We start from the raw sequence: 22,488 nt of genomic DNA, 5'->3' as shown, positions 1-22,488 counted from the left end.
TTGTATCTGTATTACTAGTAAAATATAAATGCAAAGTGTACCAGCAAATTATACTGAGAAATTGATCATTTAGGATTCTTCTAGAAATAAGGTGACACTTCAGATGCTTAGTGGCTATCAAGAGTATTGACGCTGATGCTGGTACTTTCAAATAATGTCTTTGCATTTTCTGTTATTGTTTCTGTTATCTAAAGGAGGTCATTCTAGTTTTGTGTAGTTCTGCGTTCTACAGCATATTTGACCTTCTTACATCATGGAAGAAGAGATGGCCTTAGATTAATTATTTAAATGTTGCTTTTTGGATAAAAGGCCTAATTCAATTTCTTGTTCAGAACTTTAGTGAAGTTTTGCTGCTCACACCTCTGTACTTTACTCTGCACAGGCGATGTGGTCTGAGCGATTTCCAACTTTTGCACAATAGCCTACTATGCAAAAGTTCATTTAATGCAGACCTACATGTTACCACACCAATGTTGTAATTATGAACTTTGCCCTTTTGCCACGGTGGTGATGCTGACGTGGGTTAGACTCCCACTACCCTAGGAAGTGGTTGTGACAGAACCACTAGAATCAAAGTTAAATTTTTATTATTTTTTTAAAGTAGCAATGCTATTTAAATTATAGTTAAATCCTGGCTCCTCTTAGTTTGCAGTACCTCTAGTCTACCCTAGGAGTCATCCGTGGTTAGGGTTTCAGCGTGCCTTGAACATTAGAACCATATCAGCATAAAACAGTTTTAAGCAAGCCCCTCATCAGCTCCTACTGTCCTTGGAGCTGAATGGTAAGACAGTGAACACATGTGGGTGAAAGGCGGGCTGTTGACATCGAAGCATACCAGCTGCCAATATGATGCTTTCATCATTCATCTGAAACAGATTCATCACTGACACATTTAACACAGACTTTGACTATGTTGCAAGAGTACAATCTTGTATAAAAGAATACCTTTGGAGTTGAGACAGTTAGTATTGGGGTTATAACAAAGATAATACACACATACTGCTAGAAGCTGAATATATGTGCTTGTAATTGTTTAAGGTAACTTATTTACATTTTTCATTTACATTTACATTTTTTTAAATTGTAACTGCAAATATTTTATAAAATAGAAGTTTTCGTTATTGGTGTTATTATTATAATTAAGCTTCTTTTTAAATGATCCCTTCTGAAGTCTTTCTCCTTTAAAAAAAAAGACTACACACAATGTCTGCCAGTGATTGTGAGCAACTTAACAACTCCAGTGGAACTCATGCACTGGAAAATGATACTCAGAGGTATGTAGTCCTGCATGCAAGCCTGCATGCAAGCTTTTTTCTAATTTCTCCATAACAACAGGTAAAGAAATAACAGGTATTGGATGTCACCTGTTTGTTTCCAGCTGGACATTTGTGCTCAAGTGTTATTTTTTTCTTGCTTCCTTGCTAGTTTCTCAAAGGTCTCTAGCCCTATAGGAGCTACTCAGCACCATTTTGGAGGAAACCAGGTGCTCCACGGCTCCAAAGCACTGCTTAACTGCAGCTTCCCCACATCCTCGATGGGTAACTCGAATGCAAGCCACACAGTTGATGAGGTGCGGGAAGTCACCTTAGCGGATGGTTCTGAAGTTAACAGCGCCACCATAGACTCAGACGCTGAGTTTCTGGAGGGGGCGAAATCTGCATTGCTATCCGACACAAACGTCGAATGCGACTGGAGGTTGGCCAAGAACCTCAAGGAGACTGCAGCTGGTTCTACCACAGCAGGAGCCATCATGAGCCAAGGTGAGATTTGGTGCTCATGATTTCTGGTGGAAGGATTATCTTTAATCAAAATCTGAAGAGCTGATTCTCAAATTAGCAAATAATGTATTGACATTGTTTGTATTCCACAAGTTTACAACAAGATCTAGGACAGAACGTAATATTTGAACTGCTATCGGGACGAATATGTTGTCTATGTTGTCATTTCGCTTTGTATATTTATGAAATTAATAACATTTGTGTAGTCGCAATAGTATAGTATATTTTATATTTTTAGATAATCTATCCTTATCTTATTGTTTCACAGGGCAGTTGTCTAAACATTTCACTGCTAGCTGTATCATGTATGACTATGTATGTGACGAATAAACTTTGATTTGAAGATGCAATAATTCATTGAGCTGCTATGTTTAACCTAGTACTTGCTTGGTAACTGTGAAGGCATGTCTTCTCCCTAAGTGGTGTTCCTGACTACCATCACCACCACAGGGAGTTTTCACAAACAGAAACCTAATTGGTCCAACCCAGTGTTCCATATCCTGCAGGTAACTTGAGCCGGCTGCTTCTTCTAATTAAGCACTTCTCTCTTTAGAACTATGCAAGCACCTGAAACAGTGAATCTGGTGGGTGAATGGTGGGATGGAGAGACATCTGTCACCCCGCAAGACTTTCCAAGCTTAACCCTTACTTTTCTACTTTCATGCCTTTTTGAAAACCATACTAATCATGCTGGGTGTTTGCCCCCAATGCTGTCCTGGTCTACCAGAAGATGATTCTACCCCTGTGATATGGGATGTGTGCCTGGCTCCAGCGGAGCAATATTGGACCTCTGAGAGGGACAAAGCAGTGAAACTGAGGTTGGCTTCATCATGGCCAGGATCTGAGCCTCCCCTCACCGTCTATCAGATGTTCCAGAACACAGTGGACAAGTTCGGCGATTTCCCAGCCCTGAAATCAAAGAAGGACAGGGCTTGGGTCACACTGACTTATAAGGAGTACCAGCAGGAGTGTCGGGCTGCAGCCAAGGGTTTTCTCAAGGTATGGCATAGAGGTCAACAAATATAGAGGTCAGATATGTGTTTGACTCATCACAAAGGTCAATATAGGTCAGATTTGTGTGTGATTCGTCTTGGCAACATTGCTCTCCTTCAGCCACTACTTAACATGAAAGATGATGAAATTCTAGTCTGTGTATTTATTACTCCATAACTTGAATACTGTAATCTGGTTTTCCTTGAGCTCCCTGCTAAAACTTCAGCAGACTTCAGTTAATTCCAAACTCAGCTGCAAAGTTTCAAGTTTGTTGAATACGCTGTCTCATATGCAACATCCGACAGGTTCTAGCCGTTATCTAGTTCAGTTCCTTCGTTATATTATTATTATTATTATTATTACTATTAATTGATTGGCTTACAACTATTATTTTGATAATGACAATCATAATTTTCCTCCACTACAAGTCCTTTTTCTGCTGGACTCAGTTACAGTTTAATCTGTCTGGAAAGCCACTGATCAGATTAACTGCTTCCTCTGAGCCTTAGACCACACATGATGAGAATCATTATATATGCAGCAACATACGCTGTGGTCTACAGACTTCCGTACAATTGTGGTGTGCCTAATACCTCATGTGCACACCACAACATGTGCATGCAATTTGAAACAAATTGCTGACCTTCTTATAGACCTTACACTGTGTGCATGTATGATTAAGGTATTGTTGTATATGTCTTTTATATGTGATTATGTGTTCTGACTCACTGTTTTGTGTTTCACTATAGCTGGGGCTGGAACGTTTCCATGGCGTTGGTATTCTGGGCTTCAATTCTCCTGAGTGGTACATCGCAAACATTGGCTGTATCCTGGCTGGGTACTATTTTTAATCATGTCTTTATATATTCATGTGATGTTCAGTGTTCAGTTCACATATCTATCCAGATACTCTTACCAAGTCAAGGTATAAAAAAAAAGTTAGGAAACTGTATTGCCAGTGGTAAAATAATGCAAGATCTGATCACAGATTTGCAAGATATGATCACTGATTTACCCGTGTATGTTCTTCAGTGGACTTGCTACTGGGATCTACACCACCAACTCCCCAGAGGCGTGCCAATACGTTGCTCAGAACTGTGAAGCCAATGTGGTGGTCGTTGAAAACAACAAACAGCTTGTGAAAATCCTTCAGGTAGTTAACAGGTGCTTTACACATTCAGATGCCAGTTACTGCACTCTACTTGTCAAGCACATCACAACTCTAACCATAATGTGGTATGGCAGTCCAGTTGTCATTTTGAACATTATTCCTATAAGGTAACTCAGGTTAAGACAGTTTAGATGCTTTAAGATACAACAAGATTAAGATTTAAGATACATTAAGATGCTTTTGGGCAGTGGGCATGCATCAATAAGTCACCATATATAAAGTGTACCACCTCTGTTTTTTAATTAAAGGAAAGAAATTAAAGTTGCTCTCTTCCTTTGTGATTTAGGTTAAGGATCATCTACCACATTTGAAAGCTATTGTTCAATATAAGGGTGAACTGGAGAGTAAGATACCGCACGTATATACGGTAGGCCTGTATAATTATTCAGGGAGCAATGTCTTGAATGTCTGCTTTTTTTTTTTTACACATTTAAAAAAACTTTTAAATGGCATGTATTAGATATATGTTCTAGATCTAAAATGTTTTTACTTTGCCAAATTGACAAGTTTGCAGACAATTTAGTTTGGGTGTTTTGACGTCAAACAAGGATATGCTGTTGGTCTAGCAAACATCGTAACTAAATACAATTCTTGTGTACATTTGTGTGCATGTGAGTGTGTGATTTATGATAATCAAAGACAGATTTTAAAATTATTCTATTAAATAGTAAATTTTTAAAATATAAAAAAATTGTAAATTTTTTAAAGCAATCTGTTCTTTCAGTGGCCTGAATTTATGAAGCTTGGAGCAGAGGTTTCAGATGCCCAGCTGGATGCTATGATTAACAGTCAGAAGCCTAACGAATGCTGCACTCTGATCTACACATCAGGAACCACAGGCAACCCCAAGGGGGTCATGCTCAGTCATGATAATGTGAGTTAATCTGTATTCCCAAAATAAATTAATGTTAAAAATTCATCTATCATGTTAGTACTGACTGCCTTATAGAACTAAATCTTTGTTAGCTGTTTCAAAGCCATAATAAAAACTAGACCAATGTTAGATGATTCAAAGGTTCAAAGAATGTGACTGCTTGCTCTTCCTCTGGCCAGATCACATGGCTCTCCTATGCAACAGGCTGTACCTTAAATCTGAATATGGGGAGGGAGTCTTTGATAAGCTACCTGCCCCTTAGCCACATTGCAGCCCAAGTTAATGACATATGGGTCGCCATGAGGTTTGCTGGCACTACATTCTTTGCTGAACCAGATGCGTTGAAGGTTAGCATTGTTTTTCATTCATTCTTTAATTGGTTTGTTTGTCTGTTTATTTATTCTTTTTTTACTTATTAGTGTACAGTGCCAATTTTTATATCCTAATTTAAATTGTTGAGGCCTAACAAAGAAGCCTCTGTGAGTGTACATGATTTAATATCATACATAATTTGATTTGGGTTGAATGCTGTGCTCCTGTAGGGATCCTTGGCCAACACCCTGAGAGATGTACGACCCACAACCTTCCTGGGAGTGCCACGTGTGTGGGAGAAGATGCAGGAAGCGATGATAACCATTGGTGCAAAGTCTTCCATTATCAAGAAGAAAATAGCCGAGTGGGCCAAGGGCATAGGACGGGAGGCTAGCTACAATGAAATGAACGGGTGAGTTTTGTAAGGAATTGCCACTTTTTTGCTAGCCCAAAATCCAGACTTTTTTTAACTGAAGTCTTATTCCCCAATGTAAATGGCTAAGCCTTGTTGTGGTTTGGTCTCCAGCGATCCCTCCGTGCCCTGGGGCTTCATGCTGGCCAATAACCTGGTTCTTCAGAGAGTGCGTGCCGGGCTGGGGCTGGACCGCTGCAAGCTCTGCTTCACTGGTGCAGCTCCTATCACCAAGGACACGCTGGAGTACTTTATGAGCCTCAACATCCCTGTGTACGAACTTTACGGCATGAGTGAGTGCACTGGCCCCCACACCCTGTCCTGGCAAAACAACTTCCGCATCACTAGGTGAGACTTATGTCACTTTCCTGCAGCACGTGTCTTCATTTCTGACAGTTTGACAAATTAAAACACAAGCAGAAATCCATGATGTGTTTAATGCCGAATGCACATGTTGTCTTTTTGCCTAGGAGGAATTTGATTTTAGTCAACTCATGACATTATTAAAATGATATTCAGGAATCTTATAGAAGTGTGAGGGACTACGAAAGTTTAAAATCAAATATATACCTTCAACACCTTGGGTCATCTGTGAAAAGGCAGTTATGAGTGTCACGCATGACAAGCGCTTCATCATAAGCAGCAGTGAATAATAAGCTTTAGAAAAAATACAAAAAATGGTAGATTTGTATTAAATGAAATATGTGAACTTTCTGACCACTATAGATTAAGCATTTCAATCTGGTGCCAGTTTGAAAGTGAATTGCAGAGGTTCGCCTATTGCAAATGTATCTAGGAGGTGTCCATGTAAGTCCCTGTGTTTTTCCACAGCTGTGGTCAAGTGATATTGGGCTGCAAAACCAAGCTGGATAAGCCAGACACCGACGGCAACACAGAGGTGTGCATCTGGGGCCGGCATGTCTTCATGGGCTACCTGAACATGCCCGAAAGGACGAAGGAAGCCCTGAATGAGGAGGGCTGGCTCCACTCCGGAGACCTGGGGAAGCACGACAAAGATGGCTACCTGTTCATCACAGGCAGGATAAAAGGTAAATGTGGCTGCAGTGTTGGTTTTAGCCTGATGCAATAAAAAAGCCACCAAGCTTTGGGAGAAGTTAGAATGAATATTACAGAAACAGAAACAGAAACAGTATTACATTTTGACCAATATATTTCTCACTATATTTTCAATTAATAATGGACCTTGTGCCACAGTGGACGAAACTCGTTTTGCTTGTGTATTGAAATAGACTCTGCTTGTCTTAACAAACATCAGTAAGCAATGTGTGGCACACTCAGAAGGAAAACATTTGTTGTATGTCTTGTACAGAGCTAATCATCACCGCTGGAGGAGAGAACATACCACCAGTTCCCATCGAGGACACAGTCAAGGAGGAATTACCTATCATTAGCAATGCCATGTTGGTGGGAGACAAAAAGAAGTTCCTCTCCATGCTTCTCACTCTCAAAGTAAGGCAATCCAATCTTTCTTCCCCCTCTACAGTCTTTGGAGTGCTTACGAAAGATGAATTCAACCCAAAACACTGTCTCACATTTATCTGACACTTTTATCCAAAGCAAGTCATGACAATCATGACTGAATACAGTTTGAGCAATTGAGGGTTAAGGGCCTTGCTCAGGGACCCAACAGTGGCAACTTGGCAGTGGTGAGGCTTGAACTGGCAACCTTCTGATTAGTAGTCAATTACCTTAACCACTGAGCTACCACCGCCAAATATGAATAACTATACAACACTATATATACATAAAAGGGAGGGAGTTTATAAAATACAGCCTATAGAGGACCTGAGCTTGAAGGAAAAAGACCACCCAGAGGAGGGTGAGGTGGGATATGTTTTTAATATACGAGAAATTGCAGAATATTGCAGAATATATAGGTGAATAAGTATATGCTCTGATTATGTTGGAGTAATAACACAGAAGAGCGCAATAAGGATATATAAGAGTGTAATGTGCAGATGAAGCAGCAGTGTGAGTGTTTATAACAAACTAGCACAATGGGCTATATTAAATATATGAAGTGTGTTATAAATAAATCTCTGGCACAACAGTACCGTGCAACAGTACCGTAGTAGTATTTCTATTAAAAATATTGCAATATGTCTCTAAAAGACTAAAGGAGAGATTATCTATGAGTGTCTGTGAAGTTATCAATGTGAGTGGAGTTATAAGTGGAAGAGTGGGAAGATGAGTGGTGAGTGGTAACTGGATTGTAGTTTATTCAGGATCCTGATGGCTGTTCTTCAACCAGCTGGTTCTGGAATGAATGCTGCGATACCATCTGCCTGACAGCAGTTTGGTGAACAGTCCTCATGCAGGGTGACTGGTTAATGGTAGCTAAAACAGGAGGGAATTGTTTGCAGGCTCTTGTTTGCATCATGTGACCTGACCTGTACTAAAATTCTTTCACCACTGGCTCGAGAATTTTCGGCACAGTGCTTCATCAAGTCCGGTTTCATTTTTTATAGCTTAACACCATCATTAATAAGATTGTCCAAGTCGAAGTTGAGGGTTTGTAGCAGCCAAGCTGCTCAGGTTTTCAGCTGTAACGAAGAAAAATCTCTTTCTCCCTCCAGTGTAACATCAACGAGAACAGTGAACCCACGGATGAGCTCACCTCACTGGTCGTGGAGTTCTGCAAGCAACACGGAGTCACCGCCAGCAAAGTGTCTGAGATCATCAACAACAAGGAGCCAGCCATTTACAAAGCCATCCAGGAGGGACTGGACAGGGTCAATGCCAAGGCCACGTCTAACGCACAGAGGATCCAGAAGTGGTCTGTCCTGTCTCGGGACTTCTCTATATCTGGGGGAGAACTTGGTAAGTCCCAAACTTCCACAACACTCAAATCCCCCAGTATTACATAACAGAGGCACAATTTGTTCTTCAGCACGGATTATAGCATGCTTAATGTTTTAGTTATTCTATTTAGAAAGAGCTTTTGAATAAGGCATATTATCTTGGTTTGAGCATTGTTCAACTTAAAATGGTCCCATTATTGTCTAAAGAAGGTGTGCACAGACTAAGGTGTGGATGACTATCTGAGACAGGCATGGAAACTGTCAAGAAAAATACCAAGAGTACTTTGTAACACTTGTTTGAGAGTTAACACTGGTGGCTGTGTGAAAGCAGTGTTAGGACATGCAAGTACTGAAATCAATTCTAGAATTGATGCTATTGAAATGTATACATTTACAATACCAGAGTCTAAGCATAAAATAATATCATCAACAAGTAGAATATTTGCTCTGGTAAAAAAAAAATACTAAGGTCTAGGAATGCAGTGTTCAGGTACAGTAACTGAAATATGATAATTTGCTTTGTACTCCTGCAAACAGAAACTGACCTCGGATTAACTCATGAAGGAACATGCATTATATTATTATATGCAAAATAATATTCATAGGACAGTTATAGGTTATAGGTTTTATACTTTGTCCAGTCACATACTGACCCTTCTGATTTTGCTAGGTCCTACCATGAAGCTGAAGAGGCCTGTCGTCACAAAAATGTACAAAGAAGAAATTGAACAGTTTTATGGGGAATAATGCATCTGAGTGTAGGATAGAAAACACTGGACAAAAGCAGCTCCTAATTAAAGTTTGCGTTGCTCAATAATCTCTCTCACTCCACCTGACACACTGATAGGAGAAGTGTGTCCCATAGCAATGCTTCCCTGTATTTAAGATGCGTGTGTAGCACTTTCTGCTGATCACAGCACTTTTTTGTATACAATGGGCTCAAATTATTGCCCGAACTAGTGCCCATTACTCGGCACAGCTGTGCTAACTCTACTGTATCTGTGAAAATGTTTACCTCTCAAGATGCTTGAACAATTGCTGTTAAGTATATTGCTGGTGGCTTTGTGGTTACCGTGCCACTCTTTGATTTTCTTCACCCAAAGTGTCAGCTAATGTCCAATGAAAATTAAATAAGGGCTGTTTGGCATTATGTAAATAAAATAAGCTCCTCCACGATAATACCTTGTTCTATATCCTCAAGTTCCTTGTTGCCTCTTTTGACTGAAGTGTTCTTTCTGAACATGATCTATGTTTGGTTTTGATGTATAACATAGGAAAGTTGATCGGGCAGCATAAATCAACAGAGAGATCTGTGTGAAGGGTAAGTATTTACCGGTAGGTAGGTAAGAAAGCAGCCTAAAGAGTCATTTTTATCTGCTCAGAGTCCAAAAGCAGTGCAGTGTATAGTCTGCACTGAGCATGGTGGTGGTGGTGTGCAGAACTATGAAACCTTGGTTCACTCTCCTAGAGGTGGTAACTAGCACTGCTTCTTGGCATGTTCTCCAGAGAACATGAAGAAGGACATCTCTTCCATCCTCAAAAGAGTTCATATATGTATTAAAATAGAATTTTAAAAATCATTTTTAAAAAGCTAATAGCAAATCTTAAAAATAAAGCAAGATGGGCAAGTACACCAAAGAAATATTTATCTTAATTTTTACTCTATTTAACACTAATAGGTTGACACAAATTTGGTGTTAAGATAAACATAAAGTTCTTGTGTTTACTGTGCCATTTTTAACTACAGAAAAGGTTTGTTTGGTTTCTATGAGAGTAGCACCGGGAGCAGAATGTTGTGGACTGAACATGACATAAAGAAACTAGATTATATTCCACTTCCACTTAAACTGTTTATAATTAGCTCTTAAACCTGTTTTAGGTGCTTTGTAAAAGGGCTCCTTCATTCTTTATCCATATACAAGCTGTGAATGGTCTAGTCTAGTGAATGGTCTAGTTTGAGTTTCTCACATTGCGTCCACATTAAAGTTTTGGGGGTTTTTTTCATGTAGGTCTGGGTCTCATAGTCATCTTGAGTCTTTTTGTACAATAATAAATTAATATTTTTGTTAAGAGAATTATGTTAAAGAACTTAATTTAAGGAGTCTCACTGTACAATAAGAAAATACATGTTACATTTTCTAAAGTGTATTAACACTAGCTAGCTCACTTTGGAGATGGAATGCCTGCCGTGACATTTTATTGCTTCACCTGTGATCTACATTTACGGCATTTAGCTGACACTTTTATCCAGAGTGACTTACTCTAACTGAGCACAATTTGAGCAATTGAGGGTTAAGGGCATTGCTCAGGGGCCTAACAGTGGCAACTTGGTAGTGGTGGGGCTTAAACCAGCAACCTTCTGATTGCAAGTCAAGTACCTTAACCAGGTACAATTGTGGACTACATAATCAACTCGTTGAACTGCTATTGACCTATGGGACCTATAGTAATTGAATAAACAACACAACTGTAGAACATGAGCTCCTTTTTTGAACAGTTTTTCATAAAGCAAGAAGAAAATTGGTAAATGTCACAAAGACATAAGAATCTGTTCAACAATGGGCAAGCTACTTTTCAACTTTAAGATACTGACAGAATTAGAGCAAGTACTGAATCAAAGAGTAGTGATGGGTTAAGTGTGAAAAGGGCTTTAATGTGAAAATTAATTATTTTCATGAAAAATGTGCAGTTTTGGCTGCAAATAGGAATGCTTTTTATGCTAGTATGCCATCTGATAAATGTAAGAACATGTGCTAATCTTTCAGGATCTCTTTCAAAGTAGTTGGCTTTATAAATCCTCTTTCTCAATAGTCTGGTTATTGCGCTCCAGATTAGCAAATGCATTATCGTCCAGTTATGGTCACAAAGTGCCCTCTGATGCCATCGTCTACAGTACAGCATGACACACATACACAGAAGAGGCCATTCTTTTCTTGTAGCTGTGGATTTGCTCAAAGATTAACAAGAAAAATATCTATATTAATGGGAAGACCTTGATCTTAGTCTAATAATTTTAGCTAATAATGATAGTGTACTAAAACAGCTATTAGCTACACCTGAACTTAAACATTTACTATCTAGCTAGTTTAATTACATGTTTACTGTAGTTTACCTTTACTGAGAAATGGGTTTTAAAAGGACATTGAACAAGGGCCTTGTCTCAGATGATCTATTTCTCTAAGAGAGGCTGTTCCAAAGTCCCTGGGCATGTACATAACAAAAGCATTAAATACTTTTAGTGCTTTGCCTAGATGCTTTTACAACCAGAAAACTCCATGTATAGATGTAATACATACCTGAGACTGATAATGTCTTTGCATAAATAAATAAAGGCATGCCTAGATTTCTAACTTTTGGCTTTATATTGGCATAAAGTGGTCCAATAGCCAGCTGACCATGATCAGCGAAGACTGATGCCCAATAATTAGAGCTCTCAGCTTTGTCTGAATTCAGATGAAGAACATTTGGGAACATGCAGCTCTGCATATTGCTTAGGTAGTCCCCAAGAACAGTTCATGCTTACAAGGCATGACATTTAATAAACATTTAATAAATAAGGACTTATTTATTAAATAAACATTTAATAAATAAGGACAAGGCTTACAAGGCATGACATTTAATAAATAAGAAGAATTGTGCCTCATCAGCATTGCAATTAAAGGATACCTTAAGATAATAAATAAGATTGCCTAGTATTATTATGTTAAAGAAAAGAAAACCAGGTGAAGGAACTCAGTGGAATACCATAATGGGGCAGTGCCAGAGGATCTATAATTTACATTGGAAACTAAAAGGTCTTATTTGACAAGTAAAATATAAATTACCTACTCCAGTGTTAAAGCTCAAAAATAATTGTAAATTAACATTCAGACTAGTTTAAAATTAGTTTTAGGATGTCTTTTGTTAAATGTGTTTCAGAGTTACAGACTGAGGCTAAAAATAGTTATCTCATAAATTTCCTTAAGGCATAAATTCAGGACATAGTTTTTCCATTGTCTGTAACTCTAAAACTGGACTGCACTGTGCGCTTTTGTGTTATTTTTTCCTTGCGCACAATTAGCCCTTTTTCATTCTTTCAACTGCAATTAACAAGCCCCATTAAACTTAATTAAAATTAATTAATTAGCACTGCCTGAGATGGTGTTGCATGTTAATTTGATCCTGACCAAAGCTGATGTTGGAAAGAAATGTTTTTGTAATAACATTCTGTTTGTATACAGTAAACTTTCATCAGGTACAGCCGGAGAATATCAAATATCTTGAATAATATTTATGTACCTCTTTTCATTCTTGCAAAAAAAGAAAAACAGAACCTTTTTAACTCTGACTTATATTGTCTGCTTACTTTGGCTCCTATCTGGGACACAGGCAGTTAATGTCCTGCTATCTGACTTTGTTTTGTCCTGGTGTCCCCGTCGTGTTGCATGTATAACTCACCCACAGGGAGAAGGACCTCTTATCCTTCTCCCTGGGGATTCCTGAGATCCTGCTCTCTGTTTTCCTGTTTACTGGCTTTCTCCATGTATGGCTGTGGCCAATCCACTCCCATTTTCTTCATTTTATCCGGATCTCTGATCATGCTTTCTGATTTTTATCTCTGCATCTTTGTCTGTCCCTTCAGTGAGATTCTCAGTGCTGCCAAATACACAAAACTTTCAACATTCTCCAGGCCTATTGCCATTTTATTTCTACTGGTTGGTTGTTGTTACAACTGTGTTTTAATACTTTAATACTTGTGGAATATTTTCTTTAACTATGAACTCATAAATGAATTTGAATCAGTGCGACCAAGGGCATAGCCCCAATAATTTTTAAGTATACGTTATTTCATATGGTATAAACAAAAATTGCAAGATACATGTAATAAATACAATCAAGGAGTTAGCCCAGTAATTATTTGAATAAGGTATTTGTTGGAATGTGTGTAAGCAAGGGCCAGAGAATAACGGAGAGACAGTGGAAAATAATGGCTAACTGATTGATGGGAGATTACACAGTTTTTCTACAAGATAGAGCATTTTTCCTAGAACTGAGTCAACTGGGAAATACAGCATGACTGTGAAGGCATAATGGAATATGACAAAGAATTTGTATTAAAGCCGAGAGGGTTGAACATATTGATAAAAGATCATGGTGGGTAAATAGCAACGGATTAAACAGCAGGGAGGGACATGCAAGAGTTAGAGGAGAGGTATCACCCCCAACCCAGACAACATAAAAGGAAAGGCAGATTATTCTGTTCTTTAGTTGCGCTTTAGACCATCTCAAATGTTGTAATTTCTGCAATATCCTAATAACATCATTTTCTCGTTCTGCAACTTAGAGGGTAATGGAATTTACTTTTTATAAAAGTAATGATGATGACTAGGGAAAAAATGCACAAGCTAAAAACCAATAACTATAGAAATATGCTAAAATGAAAATTAAATACACTTTAATTTCTTTTAGTGAATCTTATTCAAACATTATCTCTCAAACTGCTGTTAAAACTTGTTAGTTTTTAACTAGTTGAGCTTTAACGAGATCTCATATTAGATAATATGTTTGGGATAGATAACATGTCAGTATAAAACATTTGGAAATCTGATGTTTGTAAGTATTGAGTAATGTAAAGTCGTAACAAGTTGTAACAAGTATTGCATAATGTAGATTTGTTTCAAAATTAAACACCATGGCTAAAATCTTTTTCTCAATTATTTGCCTCTAAACACTTTCAGTGTAGTCTAAGCACAATATTTTCACCTGTGTTTTGGACACATCATTCAAGTACTGTATGTACCCATTGCCTTTCCTTATCTGTACCCTTGTGACCAACAAAAGTTAATGCTTAATTTTGTTCACAGGGGTTATATATACTCATGTTCTATTTTATGCAGTTTTCTACCTGCAATTATATCATAAATCACTTCATAAAATATTCATTCTGAGGTTTCTTCATTCTCTGTGCTGCTGGGTACGGCTGGATTATGGAAAACTGCTCAGGAACTCTGTGGGATTATAGAAATTACCTGGTCATCTTCCTGACACCTCTGCTGATCATGCCTTTACCACTCATTATCAATACCTTGGTAAGAATAAGTGTGTATATGTAGGAATTTAAACCTGGGGAGTGTATGTGGATGAGGTATGTATGTGTGTATCTGGAGGTGTTTTACCACCTATGGTATCTGATACCTGATAGACATGAAGAGTTTAAGAGCATCTGTGATAGCACCTTCTTAGTTCTGAAACACTTCTTTTAAATTTAGTTGTCTTGATTGTATTTAGAATGGCCCTGATATCTATATCATCTACACAAATGGCCTTTTACTTGGAAAAGGCTTGGGCATTAAAATAGCTTCCAAAAGAGTACTTTTATTGTGGCATGAGCACATATTCTAAGCACCAAATCAGTACTGAAATTACAAATAAAGCACTGATTAGTGTAGATTTTAAAGGCTAGGCACCACCTAATGGACCTCCCTGAAGATTTCACATTATCTTAGCTACTGAAAATGAAAATAATGTTAATTTCTTTAAAAATGACAAATGAAATGTTTTTGTAAGGGTTGGCTCCAGGCCAAGGCCCCCTCTGGCCACCAGAGGGAGGCCTCATGTCAACCACGCTACTAATCAGGCTTGATGCCCAACAGCTGGGCTAGACCTTATATAAGCCCAGTGACCCAGTGCTGGGTTGTTGCTAAAATTTTGAGCGAAGTTCTGAGCAAAGTTCTGAGCAAAGTTCCTAGCTGGTAACTTCAGGTATTGAGGTTTGTGAGCTCTTGTGCTACACCTCATTTCTACCCTGTGGGGGTGTCTGTGTTTTTACACATCCCCTCCCCTCTCGGGTCTGTCTCTCACCTGAGGCTTCCCTTAGCCATTCAAGTTCCTCCCCATTTTCTGGTTTTGTTTGGAAAGTTTTAGTTTGGTTTTCCCCACTGTATTGGGGTTGCCATTCTTCCCATGGCGTCCTTTGTTCTCCCTTTTTCCACGCTCGGTGTGGTGGTTAGTTTAACGCCATCGTTAGCGTGTGTTTGCTCACACAGTAGGCTGTCCATGTCATCACCTAGCTGACCTGGGTTCAAGCCCACCTTACAGTTTTGATTCGTATGTTGTGGTGATGTGCAAATGTTGTGTATCAACTGTTACTCTGACAGGTTGCGCTTTGACATCTCATATTTCAGTCTATATAAAAATAGGAAATCTTAAAGGCTTGCACTCGGTCCTGTACACTAAAATTAAAAGGTAAATGATGGTTTAGCTCACATAGTCATTGCACCTGTTATCTAATCAAATAACATTAGGAAATTCTGGTGATAAAGCACCAGACCCAAAAATAGGGAATGTTTGTTTCTGTTCCTATGAGATTTGGAAGTCTGATTAAAAGATGTCTGATTATTAGGATACTGATAGGGGGAACGTGTGGGGGCTAGTTTTGTTGTTCCAAAGTTTATCATTAAAGCTTTTAAGTTTTGGATAGTAATTTGGTACAACTTTATAATAGGACTATCCTTATAATAGCACTTATAGAGAACAGCTGTTCTCTATTCCACTGATCAGTGATAAGTTTCCTATCACAGGACAACTGCTGTCTGAATGTGAATGGCGGATCCTTCTCAACACAGTTGCGACACGGACATGGTAGTGGAATGGTAGAAGGTATAGCTGGTTGTTGCGCTGGTATGAGTGTATTGGGGTGGGGGGGGGTTGCATGTGTTAATGTCACCAATTGGTTGAGAGCAGTCTGAAACTGAAACAGCTTGCTGTAGTTGAAGAATGGTTACAACACTGGGCTATTGGCTCTAATTGTAAATTTTTAGTAAATAAATGTTTTTAATAAAGTAGGTGATGAGTATATACACTGCCTGGCCAAAAAAAAGGTCACACACACTAATATTTTGTTGTACCGCTTTTAGCTTTGATTATGGCATGCATTCGCTGTGGCATTGTATTGATGATGGGAGATTTGGACCACTATGCAAGGTCTTCTCCAGCACATCCCAAAAATTCACAATGGGGTTCAGGTCTGGACTTTGTGGTGGCCAATCCATGTGTGAAAATGATATCTCATGCTTCCTGAACCACTCTTTCACAATTTGAGCCTGATGAATCCTGGCATTGTCATCTTGGAATATACCCGTACCATCAGGAAAGAAAAAATCCACTGATGGAAAAACCTGGTCGTTCAGTATATTTAGGTAGTCAGCTGACCTCATTCTTTGGGCACATAACGTTGCTGAACCTAGACCTGACCAACTGCAGCAACCCCAGACCATAGCACTGCCTCCACAGACTTGTATGGTAGGCACCAGGCATGATGGGTGCATCACTTCAGCCGCCTCTCTTCTTACCCTGATGCGCCCATCACTCTGGAACAGGGTAAATCTGGACTCATCAGACCACATGACCTTCTTCCATTGTTCCATATGCTCCCTAGCAAATTGAAGCCGTTTTTACTGGTTAGCCTCACTGATACGTGGTTTTCTTAAGGCTACACATATGTTTAGTCCAAATCCCTTGAGTTCCCTTTGCATTGTGCGTGTGGAAATGCTCTTACTTTCACTATTAAACATAACCCTGAGTTCTACTGTTGTTTTTCTACGCTTTGATTTCACCACACATTTAAGTGATCGCCGATCATGACCATTCAAGATTTTTTTCCAACAACATTTTTTTCTCGAAGATGATGTTTCTCCACTGTCCTTCCACTTTTTAATAATGGACAGTTCTTAACCTGACAGTTCTTAACCTGATTTTAGTAGTTTCAGCAATCTCTTTAGATGTTTTCTCTGCTTGATGCATGCCAATAATTTGACCCTTCTGAAACACATTAACATCTTTTCCACGATCACAGGATGTGTCTTTCGACATGCTTGTTTAACAAATGAGAAGCTACTCACTGCATCAGTTAGGGTTAAATAACCTATTGCCAGCTGAAACATAATCACCCATGCGGTACTTATCCAATGGGAGGCTCTTACCTTGGCTTAGTTAAATCCAGGTGATGACCTTTTTTTGGTCAGGCAGTGTAATATTGTATATAAACTTTGTTAAGCATAAGACAGGCAATTACAATATCAGCTCTAAATGTGTGTAAAAATGACACACGCAATGATTTTAACAAATGGTGTCTACTGAAATATATTAAGTTTAGATAAAGCATAAGGAAGATCACTCCAATTAAAGTCATGTGCTTTCTGAATCTACCTGATGGTATGTTTATGGAAAAAATACTTTAATGTCTCTCACGTATTACATGTATTTTCTGGACTTTTATTGTTTTTCTGAAGCTGTGAAATTCCACTTCAGGTTTGACTCACCAACATAATGGGTCTGGTGCTCTTGATCTAACTCATTTACAAAACTTGGTTGCTTCCATGAATGATGCTGCCATTCAGACAAATGACGTCAAATATAAGAACAGAAAATGTTTGCCCTAGGTGGGATATTGTAAAGCCAGCAAGTACCAACAAATTTGAGAATGAAAAGAACACTAAGCATAGAACATCTTTCCACTGTATGCAGCACCGCTGTTGTCATTGTTCATGTGTGTCAGGTTTATTCTGCTGAACATGTGAGTTGCATGTGTACTGCAGGAGGCTAAATGTGCCTTTGTGGTCATCCTGATGGCTGTATACTGGTGTACAGACTGTGTGCCATTGGCTGTGACTGCCCTCCTTCCCATCATCTTCTTCCCCTTAATGGGAATCATGAAGTCTGAACAGGTAGAACCCCATGGCCCCACACACAGCTACACACACACATACACCCCAACTGAGTTTGCTTGACTAACCAGGCTCTGGTTTGTCTGCAGGTCTGTCTCCTGTATGTCAATGACGCTTCCATGTTGGGATTAGGTGGGCTGGTAGTGGCTATAGCTGTGGAGTACTGGAACCTCCACAAACGCCTCACTCTGTGCATACTCATGCTGGTGGGGGTGAGACCAGCACTGTAAGAGACTTTCCTGCACTTATTGGACACAGCTGCTCAATGGGCGGTGCCTCAGTGACCCCACCCTGTCTCTTCCCTCCTTCGCTTTCCCTCAGACTGATGGCGGGGTTCATGAGCATCGCTGCCTTCCTCTCCATGTTCATCTCGAGTATCGCCAGTGTGACTATGATGCTGCCCATCATCCATGATGTGTTGGAGTACTGTAGAAAGACTGAGGATGCAGCCAAGGATTGGGAGCAGCAGCAAAGTGCACCCACTCAGTCTTTGCGCATGAGGGTGGCCAAGCAGGACATCCAGTTCATCAGTAGGCACACAGAGAGACACAGAAGAATATCATTATAACGTATGACTAAAAGCCAGTCCATATGGCAAAAAGATTACTTAAATGTGGATTTATAATGACAATTACACTGCTGAAAAAAATGCTGTGACATCATGAGTTATTTTTGATAGTATTTGGCCTAGGCTAGGTCCACTTTTTGTAACTAGCTGCAAAATCAATTACTGAGATGATATTTCCCTTTAAAGATTTCTGTCTACATAAGTCCAATAGTTTTCAGAGACTGAGGCATAAAACATGCCGTCCACGCAATCGAGAGAGAATCACGCGCCACTTCTGCCTGTAGAGCTGGAGCCAAGCCCTGAGGAGGTCTTTAGAGCTGAGCAGAGGATGCTGAGGCACCAGCAGAATAACTTGAACCTCACCAAAGGAATGAGCCTGAGCATGTGCTACGCCGCCAGCATCGGCGGCACCGCCACCCTCACCGGGGCCATCCCCAACCTCTTGCTCAAAAACCAGATTGACAAGTAATAAGCACCATCTTTCCTAACCATCACTAGGATGGTATATGAATCTAAAAGCTCTAATATATCCTACTAGTAAACACATATCATTTCAGGTTCTGGAATGACTGAAGAACCGTGTCCCATGCTATGCCTAACGGTTCACCATCTGTATTTTGCTTAGACTGTTTCCTGAGAATGGGGATGTGATCAACTACACCAGCTGGTTTAAGTTCTCCTTCTTAAACATGTTGCTCATGCTGGCCACCTCTTACTTATGGCTGCACTTCATGTACTGGGGGTTCAAGTAAGTGGAAAGATGAGCTTATCTATAAAATGAGCTTATCTACCCGATCTTTGTTCAGTAAATCAAAAAGTTCAATGAAGGGTCGTGGGCTTTCTTTTTTTCAGTTTCTCTCATTAGCCTGACACAGTGCTCTCTTCAAAATAGTACATGGTACAGTGTAAATTTGGCTGAAACGCTTCAGTCAAGCCATTTGGTTTGTGGAAGTCCCATGCTGAACATTTTCTAATTTCCGAAATGCAGCATCCCTTGCACTCCGAAATACTTCTTTTGTAGACATTTTTCACATGTGAACATTTTGTCACGTCATTCTCCAGTGTGAAAAAATCATTTGGCTGTGGAACAAACGGCAACAGCAGGCAAGCGGCACATCAGCTCATGAGGACTGAATACAGGAAGCTGGGCAGCTTTAGCTTTGCGGAGGGCTGCGTGGTGGTCCTCTTTCTCCTACTCGTAGTGCTCTGGTTCACCCGTGACCCAGGCTTCATGCCTGGCTGGGCCGAACTGCTTTTCAACCAGGAAAGAAAGTCAGTGCTATCACTTGTTGCTGCTTCTCACAGCATACACGCTCCCTCTGTCGGGGTTCCAAAATAAATGAGTAATTTGTAGTTTAACCTTGGCACCTATTTACTTGTTGCGCTAGCTATCACTATAATTGATTTTTACTTTAGCAATACGGAATTTTGAATCTTTGTCAGCAACTAAAACTTTCAACATAGTCTGTACAAGGAGGCAGCCCTGCTAGCCTGTCAACTAACTTGCACCTGCACAAGTGGCACACAGCCATAGGTTCACTGCCAAAAAATCTCTATAAACATGATAAGTTAACTTCTGCTTCGTGTGTTCACATTGTATTTACTAAAGCAGGAAGTGTTTTCCGAGGAACAATTGGTTAAATCATATCGTATTTATTGTGGACTTTAAAATGTCTTAAAATGCTGAACGATGCAACCTTCCAAATCTCAAATGTTCACAAACAATGTTTTTAACTGTCTTTTCCGTATTCCCTTCCCTTTGTTTAACTGTTATTAGTTAGAAGTATTTTGTTGTGTTTCAGGTTTGTAACAGATGGCACAGTCGGCATTTTCATTGCCATCTTGTTCTTTATCATCCCCTCCAAAATTCCTCAAACCTTCTGCTGCAGGACTGGTTCTTTTAATCTAACAGGTATGTCCTGTTTGTCTGTCACCTTCAATCAGTCATTTGATTATTTGGTCACTGTTCCAGTCATACAGATTAAGACATAAGTACCTATCACCAAACTCAGATAACTTACTCTATTTTAAAAAGAGGTGAGCACTGCATTTCACCTTTCACCCTACAGAGCATATATAGTTAAACCATACATTTTGGTCCAGTCATTACACATTTAAGTAGGCCTATTTTTTCACATTGTTTATTCCTGATTACTTGGTTCCTAGGTTGATTGTTGAGTTACAAATATAAAATTGCAAACAAACAAATGAAAAACAAGTCTCAGACGAACCAAGTCTCCAAAAACACAGTCCTCTCAGTCAGATATGACCCCTCTTGCCTAGAAGTGTTTGTGCTTGCGTTGCCAGAAAGGCCTTCATTGAGGGCTCCCAAGACTTTGCTCTCCTGGGGCATGGTGCAGAAGAAGTTACCATGGAACCTCTTGCTGCTGTTAGGGGGCACCTTCGCATTGGCCAGAGGCATCCAGGTACACTTACCCCATCACTTACAAACATCCTAGAACAAATCATCTACAACATGGCTACAGCCTGAACACAGGCTTCAAGATCCCAACAAAGCTACAATGATTCTTCACAATGATAGGAAGAGCTAACATTGAAAAATCAAAAAGTGACATTCCTATGAGCACTTGGCCACCACGAGTCAGTAATCCCTGCGGTACCTTTTCTGACACCTCCTGCTTAACACCCAAAAAGCAAGAAGGATCGTGAGGCCCTGCTTTCAAGGTCTGTATTCAAACTGAAAATCAAAATCAAGTGAGCTTTTGCCCTTCTGCACCACCGGAGGTTTCCCCGAGCTCACCTTAGGACACCCACGTTACGCGTTGACAGGTGTCCCACCCTAGTCAGACTCCCCAACTGCCTTGACCTCAAGCTTCAAGGTCCCAACAGTGATACACAGCTTGAGTCATCCAGTTCTCTCCAGAATCCTCATGTACAATATAGCAGCACAGTCATCAACAACAGTTGTTGTCACAGTGCTAAATTGCACACTAGTCACAACAATACATGCTAAAAGATTTAAAATTTAAAAACTGCTAAAAGATAAATGCCAAGATAAGGAATGTCATATCTGGGTATTTACATCCAGTGACTATATACAGCAGAATCATCACAAGTCAAAAATTATGTTCACCTTAATGTTTGTTTTGAGCCTGGTGTATTTTATTTGTACGTAGACATCTGGATTGTCCGTGTCAGTAGTGCGAGCGCTCAAGCCCCTGCAGAACATTCCCCCAGCGGCGCTCTCTTTTGTGCTCTGCATAGTGGTTTCAATGCTCACTGAGATCTGCAGCAATTCGATGCTCAGCACCATACTGATGCCTGTTCTGGCCTCCATGGTGAGACTTAACTCACACAGACATTGCAGGACACAGTGCAAAAGAAATTCCTTTTTGCCAGGAATACATATGGTATATATGATATGTATGATATTTATGCATATGATATGTATGTCTTGCCTATTGCTGCATGGCCAGGCCACCACCATTGGGCTGCACCCGCTGTACCTCATGGTCCCGCCCACCATCTGCATCTCCTTCACCTTCATGTTCCCAGTGGCCACTCCCACCAATTCCATCACATTCACCTACACCAACCTGAAGATCATGGACATGGTGAGGCCTCACTACATTTTCTTAGTCTCCAACAGCAGTGCTGTCTCTCCATCAGTCATGTGACTTGTGTGACATTACTTGACCATGTGGCTGTAACTTTAATTCCAGGTCAAGCCCGGATTTGTGCTGAACATACTCGGGATCCTGTGCACCAACCTTGCCATCCACACTTGGGGTGTAGCGATATTCCAGCTGAACGAATTCCCCGCATGGGCCAAATTCAATAGCTCCTCCACGGCTTTGCCACTCACCTCAGTGCCTCCAACAGTTCCTCTCTGA

The 22,488-nt window shown here is 39.9% G+C and overlaps 2 protein-coding genes across 2 annotated transcripts; both read left to right on the top strand.

Annotated features, from left to right (window-relative positions):
* Positions 1 to 1,498: 1,498 nt before the first annotated feature.
* Positions 1,499 to 9,495, top strand: LOC113572931 (long-chain-fatty-acid--CoA ligase ACSBG2-like; the record flags this gene model as incomplete). Its single annotated transcript, XM_027002903.2, has 13 exons — positions 1,499 to 1,760; positions 2,506 to 2,777; positions 3,521 to 3,609; positions 3,804 to 3,924; positions 4,229 to 4,309; positions 4,667 to 4,816; positions 4,996 to 5,163; positions 5,359 to 5,540; positions 5,655 to 5,888; positions 6,372 to 6,589; positions 6,871 to 7,010; positions 8,138 to 8,381; positions 9,033 to 9,495. Coding segments are annotated over 13 exons (2,238 nt in total), but the record flags the coding sequence as incomplete, so codon positions are not given.
* An 8,125-nt stretch (positions 9,496 to 17,620) lies between these two features.
* On the top strand, positions 17,621 to 22,488 carry LOC113572901 (solute carrier family 13 member 2-like). The gene is made up of 9 exons (XM_035529997.1): positions 17,621 to 18,066; positions 18,156 to 18,292; positions 18,388 to 18,596; positions 18,919 to 19,099; positions 19,260 to 19,382; positions 19,697 to 19,906; positions 20,942 to 21,060; positions 21,995 to 22,209; positions 22,318 to 22,488. The coding sequence occupies exons 1-9, from the start codon at positions 17,968 to 17,970 to the stop codon at positions 22,486 to 22,488; spliced, it is 1,464 nt and encodes a 487-aa protein (XP_035385890.1). The 5' UTR covers positions 17,621 to 17,967.

The sequence above is a fragment of the Electrophorus electricus genome, chromosome 9 (genome assembly GCF_013358815.1).
Source record: "Electrophorus electricus isolate fEleEle1 chromosome 9, fEleEle1.pri, whole genome shotgun sequence".
Classification (NCBI taxonomy): domain Eukaryota; kingdom Metazoa; phylum Chordata; class Actinopteri; order Gymnotiformes; family Gymnotidae; genus Electrophorus; species Electrophorus electricus.
This window is presented reverse-complemented; position numbering and strand designations above follow the sequence as displayed.

Bases quoted from the DNA above. Each gene is read 5' to 3' on its own strand.
- LOC113572901 (XM_035529997.1), top strand. From the start codon at position 17,968: ATGGCTGTATACTGGTGTACAGACTGTGTGCCATTGGCTGTGACTGCC. The intron at 18,293-18,387 runs GTAAGAGACTTT...GCTTTCCCTCAG, and splicing joins GTGGGGGTGAGACCAGCACT to ACTGATGGCGGGGTTCATGA. The intron at 21,061-21,994 runs GTACACTTACCC...CCTTTTTGCCAG, and splicing joins CATTGGCCAGAGGCATCCAG to GAATACATATGGTATATATG.